This window comes from Neomonachus schauinslandi, chromosome 8 (assembly GCF_002201575.2).
Source record: "Neomonachus schauinslandi chromosome 8, ASM220157v2, whole genome shotgun sequence".
Classification (NCBI taxonomy): domain Eukaryota; kingdom Metazoa; phylum Chordata; class Mammalia; order Carnivora; family Phocidae; genus Neomonachus; species Neomonachus schauinslandi.
Window position 1 is genome coordinate 108,806,808 of NC_058410.1, and position 9,869 is coordinate 108,816,676.

The 9,869-nt window shown below is 42.3% G+C and overlaps 1 protein-coding gene across 1 annotated transcript in view; it reads right to left on the bottom strand.

Annotated features, from left to right (window-relative positions):
• LOC110581982 (adenylate cyclase type 10-like) overlaps window positions 1-1,743 on the bottom strand; it is a 38,830-nt gene extending 37,087 nt beyond the window's left edge. Inside the window, exon 1 of the mRNA XM_044917330.1 lies at window positions 1,423-1,743. Within this exon, the coding sequence (XP_044773265.1) occupies window positions 1,423-1,690 (268 nt within the window). The 5' untranslated portion in view covers window positions 1,691-1,743. The remainder of the gene's footprint in view (window positions 1-1,422) is intronic.
• Window positions 1,744-9,869: the final 8,126 nt, after the last annotated feature.

A 9,869-nucleotide genomic window follows, 5' to 3' on the forward strand; every position in this document is an offset into this window, starting at 1 on the left:
GATGTGTGTGTGTGTGTGTGTGTGTGTGTGTGATAATGGAATAGTATTCAGCCATAAAAAATGAAATCTTGACATTTGCAACAATATGGACGGAGCTAAGAGTACAATGTAAAGGGAAATAAGTCAGAGAAAGACAAATACCATATGATTTCATTCATATGTGCAATTTAAGAAACAAATGAGCAAAGGGGAAAAAAAGAAAGAAAAAATGAGGCAAACCAAGAAAGAGACTCTTAACTATAGAGAACAAACTGATGGTTACCAGCGGGGAGGGGGTGGGGGGATGGGTTAAATAGGTGATCGGGATTAAGGAGGGCACTTGTGGTGAGCACTGGGTGATGTATGAGATTGTTGAATCACTATATTGTACACCTGAAACTAATATAACACTGTTTTTCCTCCAATAGGTAACTTTTATTCATTTCTTATATATCTTTCCAGTGTTTCTTTATACAAATATGAACAACAAGAAAAATTCTTATTTTTTGTCTTTATATAAAAGGTAGCATACCACAGTGCTTTGCATCTTACTTTTTCTCAACTATATTTTGAAGATATTGCTATATCAGAATATCTTTTTTAAAGTTGCATAAAATCTCATTGAGTAGACATATTGTTTATTTAACCAGTCTCCTATAAATCGTTTTATTACAAACCATATTGTAATCAATAATCTTGTACCAATAACATTTCATACACAGTCAGGTATACCTATAGCATAAATATTTGGGAGTGGGATTGCTAGATTGAAGAATAAATGCATTTGGAATCTCAACAGAGATTACCAAAATTATTCTTCATAGAAGTTGTACTGCTGTTGACTCCCATCAGCAGTGTATATGAGAGTGTTTATTCCTCATTGCCTCATCAACAGTGTGGTCAGCATATGAATTTTTGGTATCTATAGGTGAGAAATAATCTCAATGCACTTTCAATTGGCATTTTTCTTATTATGAAATTAAACATCTTTTCACATGTTAAAAGAGATGTATTTCTTTGTCTATGTACTATTTATTCGTGTCCTTTCCCATCTTTCTCTTAAAAAGTTAGTCTTTGGGCACCTGGGTGGCTCAGTTGGTTGGGCGACTGCCTTCGGCTCAGGTCATGATCCTGGAGTCCCTGGATCGAGTCCCGCATCGGGCTCCCTGCTCGGCGGGGAGTCTGCTTCTCCCTCTGACCCTCCCCCCTCTCATGTACTCGCTCTCTCTCATTCTCTCTCTCTCAAATAAATAAATAAAATCTTTAAAAGAAAAAAAAAAGTTAGTCTTTTGTTGATTTCTAGGTGTTTTATTTCTAATATTCACCCCTTATGTATATAAGTTGCAGATTTTTTTTTCAAGTTGTCATTTATATTTTGAATTTTTTATAGTGGGTTTTTTTTTTTTTTTTTTTTTAATTGATCACTCTTTTAGTAGCTACTACCTATCTTTAGCTGCAGGTCCTGGCCTTCTCTGGTATGGTAGATCCCAAATTTCTCCTGTATCTCCAGACTGCATTTTGCCACCAGGGTAATGATGTCACTGAGTTGATTCTGTTTCACTGTCCAGAGTGCCAGAAGCACATTCCCTGCAGACACACAAGACAGGCTGACAAGGATCAAATATCTGGATTCACCTGATCTGGGCAAAGCTCCCAATAATGCAGAAGATATCATGCAAGGTGTTAGGCGAGGTTCCTTGGCCCTGTACATTATGCTTGGTTAAAATACTGCCTTAGAGCCTCAAAACCACTCATCATAAAAAACAAGACAAGGCAGAAGCTGAAATGTTCCTTTAGTTTAAGAGTATTTTTGATAGGGCGCCTGGGTGGGTCAGTCATTAAGCGTCTGCCTTCGGCTCAGGTCATGATCCTGGAGTCCCGGGATGGAGTCCCGCATCGGGCTCCCTGCTCGGCAGGGAGTCTGCTTCTCCCTCTGACCCTCCTCCCTCTCATGCTCTCTGTCTCTCATTCTCTCTCTCTCAAATAAATAAATAAAATCTTAAAAAAAAAAAAAAAATTCAGAAAAACTGAAAAATACCTGTGATACTTAGGATATCTCCTCCAAAACACAGCACATCTGAAATCAAGTAAAGGAGAGAGAGGAAAATGCATCAAAATCAGATATACTAGATCATAGCAGAATTATATATGATCAGAAGAATGGCCTACTGAGTTTTTCCTCATATCTTCTCTAGTCTATTTGTTCCCTCCAAGGGACTCTTTTCTTTCCCTTAGCTTCTCCCCAAATCTGTCTGTATCTATATCCATCTTCTTGAAAATGAAAGAAATACTCCTGTTCTCTTCAAAGTCACCCCACTGGGCTCTGGATCCTAGCCCCTCCCACCCTTTCAAGAACTTCACTCCCTCCCTTATCTCCTCTCCACTGGATCATTTCTATTAATATCTTAAAAAATGAAAACAAAACACAACACTCTACCTTCCCTTGCTATTAGCTCCATTTTCCTGCTACATCCCCATCAAAAAAATTCTCAAAAGAGTTGGCCATATACAATTTGTTCCTCATATCCCGTTCACTCTTAAACATTTTCTCTACCATTCTCTTCTCCGCTTTCTCCCATCTGACTCCCAACTCCATCACTTCACTAAAATTTATCAAGATCATCAACAGCATTCACCTTGCTAAATTCAGTATTTTCTCACAGCACTGTACTTTATACTTTTCGTTTTCAACTCAGCCAGTCCCAGCCTTCCTCCCCCAGAGACTCTACTTCTCCTTTGGCTTCAGGAACACCACAATATCCCACCTAACTGGCTGCTTTATAGTCTCTTTTGTAAGTTCTTTCTCTCTAATCATAATCTGTCCTGGAGTCACTCAAGCCTCAGTCTTAGGCTCTCTTTACTTACACTCTCCTCATGTGGACTCAATCAGTTCCTAACTTTAAGTAACACCTTTATGCCATCAACTCACTTTTTGTCTCTAACAGAGATCTATTCTCTGAGCTCCAGGCTGAATCATTGCTACTGACTTCATTCTCCATTTGAATGACTTATTGACAACTCAGTATATTCAAAACAGAACCCTTGATTTTCTTTCTCAAAGCCCAGTCTTTCCCATCTCGGTAAGTGACACCACCATCAATTCAATTATGAGAGCCAAAAAATCCTTGAGAGTCGCTTTTCTCACTACTTCCCACTGATATCAGTATACCAGCAAATCTTGTCTGTTGAACCTGCAAAACACATTTCAAATCAATTCATCTCCTTATGGCTCCACTGCCTTATCTCTAGACCAGTGGTTTCCACCTTGGCTTCAACATTGGAATAGCCTGTGAAACTTTAAAAAATCTTTATTCTGGGCTTACCCCAAGGTATTTTGATTTAATTGGTCTGAGGTAAAGCCTAGACACCAGGATTTTTAAAAGCTCCCCGAGGGCGCCTGGGTGGCTCAGTTGGTTAAGCGACTGCCTTCGGCTCAGGTCATGATCCTGGAGTCCCTGGATGGAGTCCCGCATCGGGCTCTCTGCTTGGCAGGGAATCTGCTTCTCCCTCTGACCCTCCCCCCTCTCATGTGCTCTCTCTCATTCTCTCTCTCTCAAATAAATAAAATCTTTAAAAGCTCCCCGAGTGGTTATTTAATGTACTGCCAAGGTTGAGAACCACTACTCTAGACCAAATCAGCCTCATCTCTCCACAGCTGCTACAGCTGCCTCTTCTAGCTTCTATTCTTACCACCTGCCCTCCATCAGCTCCCTATAATCCAATTGCCATAAGGCGGTTAAAATGAGCTTTCAAAAATGTAAATCGGACCACATCACCCCCTTGCCAGAACCTTTTAACAGTTTCCCTTTATACAAAAATACATAATCCAAACTCCTTATGGCCTACAGAGTTCAATGATCTCCAATCTCACCTCAAGCCACTCTTCTCCCTGCTAGCTATGTGTTAGCCACACTGGTCTTCTTAGTTCCCAGAACATGGCAAGCTTCCTCCCATCTTAGAAGCTTTGCACTTGGCATTCTTCTGCCTGAAACACTTTACTCCTCACTCTTCACAAGGTGTTTCTCTCATCCTTTATGTCTCAGCTTAAACACTTGAGGAGCCTCCTATGATCACCCTACCTGAAAAAAATCTCCCACTCTACAATTCTTTACCATTACACCCTATTTCCTTTGTAAAATGTATAATGTATAATGATCTTGTTTACTTATTGTCTCTCCCACTAACATGGAAACTTCAAGAGGGCAAGTATTATGTCTTATTTTCCCCTGTATTTCTAGTACCCAGCAGTTCCTGGTGTTATAATATATACATAATTTCTATCTCTCCCTTTCATCTAAACTTGATGAGAAAAATCTAAAGACCTTTTACAACTGTTCCTCAGGGGTAAGGGGTGAATCAAATAAACAAGTTCCTAAAGGAGATTTCCACAAAGTAAAAATTCTGATGAATCTCAGAATTATGGACATGACTGTATGGACACTGTCAATAAAAGAAGGGAATGTTATATAACTACTAAAAGTTTCAGGACCAGATTAATTTGTTGGGTAGGTCTAGCTAGACAGAAAGCTCCTCAAAAGTAGGTTTTTGCACACCCTGATCTTTTACAGTATATATCACAGAATATGCACTTAAGGGCGCCCGGGTGGCTCAGTTGGTTAAGTATCTGCCTTCAGCTCAGGTCATGATCCCAGGGTCCGGGGATCGAGTCCCGCGTCAGGCTCCCTGTTCAGCCAGAAGTCGGGTTCTCCCTCTGCCGCCGACCGCCCCTCCCCCCCCTTGTCCTCTCTCTCTCTCTCAAATGAATAAATAAAATCTTAAAAAAAAAAAAGAATATGTACTCAAAATGTTTACTGCACATGTAAGGAGCTGATTTTTTTTTCTTCCCCAGATTAGGCAAATTTCCACAAGCTTAATATATGGCAGAAAATGAAGAAAACACTCATTCCTATTTCATAGGATCAAAATGCAGTAATAGAATGGGAAGGTGTTTTGTAAATTATATCGGATATAAACACATGTGGCACATTACATTATTGTTGGAAGAGGCAACCTGAGGAATACTTTATTTTGAAATAAAATATAAACATGCAAAGTAAAAATTAAAATTAATTTGTTTCCCCCCCCACCCCTTTCTGAACATTGAGTCAACAGAATGTGAGACTAGGTAGAATGGCAGATACAGGCAAAAATCTAGCCTGTTAGTAGCAAGAAAGAAGAAATAAAAGATGAGTAACACTAAAGGAATAACCCTTTGGTATCTTTTCAAGTAGCCCAGGCCCCCTTCTGTTACAAACCCGCAGGAGCCCAGCACCACACTTCCTGGCTTCCCTACAATAGTCACTCACGCTCCACGATGTCACTGATGTAATAACTGAAGATGTGGGCCATTTTGTCCATATCATGTTCCGAGTTGCAGGTCAGGCTGAACCTATCCATTAATGCTGTAAACCCTAGCCGACAAAACAAAAATTACGTTAGCTGCAAATCCTGAACTTTTAGGCTCTATTCCCTGCACGCATCAAGCCAGTGTAAAGAAGCAGATCTCCTCCAGATGAGTAATTTCATTATCCTTTAACAAGTGTTCATACTCGGGGCCAGGCTGGCTGCCTGCCGCCCCTGGGAACCCAGAGAGCCACACCCCCTTCATTTCCAGGAGCTGCAGATGAAGATTCACCCACAAGCACCCTCTTTCCTCTCTAGCCAGCTAACCCGTTTCTGCCATACCCTCTTAAGCTCCCTGGCCAAGGGAGAAATGGGATTTCGCCCCATGTGAGAGACAGAGAGACCAACGACGAGGGGGATGGATTAAAGCTTTATGGAGAACTCAGATGGTGAGCTCCTCGAGGTCAGGCACCTTCAGACACTCATCTTCAGATCCATGACACAAACTCCACAAATATTTGTTAAGTAAGCGACTCTCGAAGTAGCTGCTGGATCTCTAATTCCTAGCGCAGTGGCGGGCACACACTTAGGGACCCAAAGAAGGAATTAATTGAGCGAAAAAAACGGGCTGAAGCGGTATGCGTATTGGGAGAAAACTTAGGTTCAAAGCCTGCTGAGTGGTCCCGCAAAAGTCCTTTTCCGTTTCTGAGTCTCCTTTCATTTCTGAAGTGAACTCTAGGGCTACGCCAGACCGTTCCGGAAGGAGTCCTCCAGCTCTGAACCAGGTTTCCCGAGGAGGCAGCGGCGAGCAGTTAAGCCGCGCCTTTGCTTGCCCGGGGGCCAGGCCTGTAACCGCCGCCGCCTCTCGGAGCCAGGCCCAACGGCCGCCCCTCGGGCAAGGCGGGAGAGCGACGCGCCTCGGCTCACCCGTCACGTGGACGCCAAGGAGGACGCCCTGAGCCGCGGCGAGCTCGGGTTCCGATCGCCGGGGCTTCCCGAACACCAGGAGGTCGGGAAGCAGCGCCGCCAACCGGGCCTCTACGGGCCACATGGGCGGCGCCGCCAACCGCTCGCCGATCGCCATGGCGGCGCCGGGTTGCCCACCAAGCTACCGGAAACGAGGGTCCTCCGGGTAGCAGCCAATCCGCAACGACAGCCTTGGCGGGTCCCTCCCACCAACCAATCAGTGTGGGCCTCCTCGGGGAGATGCCAATCCAGGGTGGCCGCGGCCCCGCCCCGCCCCACCTGCCTCCCGCCCCCTGCGCCCTTGCTCTGGCCTCTGGGAGGTGAGTGGCAGCAGGTTTGGGGGGGGCAAGCATGTTCAAGAGTCAAGAAGACGCTTAAAAATCTTTATCCGTGAAAATGTTTCTTCAATAAGACAGATTATTTCAGATAGTGCCAATAGAGGGGTCTTCTATCACCAGAGTGGAATGCTGGCTCACCTCTGAATTTCTAAGGGCAATGTTCCATTAGCATCTGACTAAAGCAACCTCAGTATGGTTTTTTATCAACCTTAGGCTAACGCTATTTAATGGTCAGTGCCTTAATTAGAGAATTTCTTCTGTTTCTCTTACCTGCCAGGACAGGTCTATAGGGTGTCTCCTGAGTGTGCTCCTGACGTTGCTTTGCTCTAGCTCCAGCTCCTGGTTCCCTGTGTGGTAAATGCCTGAGGTTGCCTGTCAGTTGGCTCACATTTTTGGAGAATTCCCATTATTAATAGTAGGAGTGTGTTGTGGATTTTTAACAATCAGGAAAGCATCGTGTTTTGTTTTTCTGCAGAAATAAAATCTTAAAATTACAGCTTCACTATCTTTAGTTCTACAATACCCAGTCAATGCTGTTTCAGTGATAACTGATGTGAAAATGTTGGGGTTTGGGAGAACAGCCAAGAAAGAATTCTTGAGGCGTCTTCCGTGCAAAGCAGGTGGTTTTATTAAAGCACAGGGACAGGACCTTGGGCAGAAAGAGCTGCACTGGGTTGTGAGCAGTGGTTCATTGTATCCTTTCAAGTTGGGAGGTGCTTAGGGATTGTGTAAGTCTCTAAGAAATTTGGAAACAAGGTTCCCAGGCCCCAAGGGGCCATTTATTACCCTCTACTAAAATCTTAGTCATGAAACCCTTTAGATGTGTATCAGTGGGGCCATATGCTTGGAGGATGATTGCCAACATATATCTTGGGGAGTAGAGATAAAGGAAGCTTCCAAATGAATTTAATATGTTAAAGGAAACTTACAGGATCCTGGAGGTCGGGCTAATGTCACACAGGTTGCCTTTTGCCACAGCAAAGTATTAACATCTAGGCAGTTGAGTTCCTAGAGGAAGGCCACTCTGCCTGTCTCAAGTACTGGTCAGTGGGCTGTTAAGTTGTAAGGAAATTTAATTTTTTTTCCTGTATTTCTTTTACCTTTGTTCTCCACATCAATAACTAAAAGGCTTATTTTGCTTGTGGAATACTTCATCAAATTTTGGTTAACACTTCCACTAGTAAGATGAAATATACAATCTGCATGGGTGGCAGAGATTACCTCCTCAGCAGAATGGAAGGCAAAAAGGGAAGAAAAGGAGAGTAAGGGGAGACATGCAACTAAGAGGCCTGGACACTACAAGTTTGACACTGTCTACAGAGCTCCCATGTCTACAAAGATCACAATGGCAACATTATAAGCACAACCTAGAACCCAAGGAATGTGAAAATTCAAATCACTTTTTAGTATTTTTACAAATTTATTTTAAAAAATAACAATTGCAATGACATCAATGATCGATCATCTGTACTCCCCCTACTGCTGGGAGAAAAACCTATACTGTTGAGTCCCAAAGGAAAATCAAGACATTATTATCAGGCACCCAATAGCCAGAAAAAGCTCTGTTGGTCCAGTGGTATAGACACTGACATGTTCAATGTACCAGTGCAATTAAAATATATACATTTACAATTATCTTGCCAAAAAGAGCACTCAAGAAGTGAAATAACTATGCATTAAACCAATTATTCACTCATCCATTCACTCTTTCTGCATCTATGAAGTCATCACTACAGTCACAAGGACAAATAAAAGAACTAGTAACAAAGAAAAAAAATCCAAACCTCAACCCCCCACTTTGTGGGTTATTATGATGTGCTAAAATGGCCACAATAAAAGGGCCATGAGCTATCTGAAATGCAGTGACAAAATGACAACTGAAGCATTTCTTTCAAAAAAAACAACTCAAACTCATGGAAAAAAAATTCTGCAACAATATGAGGTTGTTACTATGTACAAACTTACAGACACAAATAAATAGCATTTTTGAACTGCTGTTGGCTTAGATCGGAGGACTTTCTTTCTGAGCTCTGAATCTTAAAGACTCCTAAACAAACCAAGGGATAGAAATTCCTCATTGTTTTTAGTGAACTATCATCTGAAAATCTTGGGGCTTACTAAATAAAATCAATGTGTCAAACTTAAGAGCCAGAAGTTTATCCAGTGAGCCTACCAGAGGGTTTGGCCTCTCCTGACATCTGGAAGCCAGGACAGGTGACTACAGATACTAAGGACTAGAGAGATACTTTACTTCCTGCTTTCTTTGCATAGTTCTGAACCTCTATTTCCACCATTACAATTATCTCTCTTTGTGATGTTTTCTTCAGAGGATTTATTTTCTTTTCCTCTTAATACAATTTGAGTGAAACCATCAAAGAAAGCGTCAATTCTTACTCTTGGTATTTAAATCAAACCCAAATGATCTTCAAAAGAATTAAGTCTTCCTTGTTTCTAGAGAAGGCAGCAACTCTTTTCTGAAATATCATCTTAGTTTACCCCAGGTTCAATATCTAGCAAAGAAATAGATTACTGAGGCACAGTCCATTCTGGGAAATGTGGCCCAATTCTTGACTCTGCCAGCATCACCATTACCAGTTGGCAGCTTATCCCCAGAATGTGGATGTAATGTAAAAACCTTTCTGCTGTACAAGGCCTATGTAGAAAAGGAGAAACATGGAAACTGGCACCAAAGAATCAGCTGCCAGGGGAAGAAAGAGAATGTTCGCTCTCTGGGGCCAGCACCAAACAAAGTGCTGCAGGAGTGAAGCCAATATTCACCTTAAACTCGAGCAGGTAAGCTGGAATATATCCAGGAGAGTGTGATTGAACAATGCTTTCCAGACAGAAATTGTCAAAGAGCAGTTCTCAGACTTCTCCCTTTCCATGCTTGTTAAAAAGTTATAGTATAAATGTAAATTCTTTTCACCTTAATGATCCATCCCAGGCATCCATCCACTGGAGAATCATGCTATATGACAACACATGGGTATATATACTACTCTCTCTTCTGCTAGACTGCAACACGTGTGAACCCTTCTCTTCCCCAAATGCTGTCACAAAGCCTATGACTGAAAATCTCTAGGGGCACCTGGGTGACTCAGTCAGTTGAGCATCCAACGCTCGACCTCAGCTCAGGTCTTGATCTCAGGGATGTGAATTCAAGCCCCACATTGTACTCCATGCTGGGTGTGGAGCCTACTAAAAAAAAAAAAAAAAAATTCTAATTTGGCTGTTTAGGAGTTA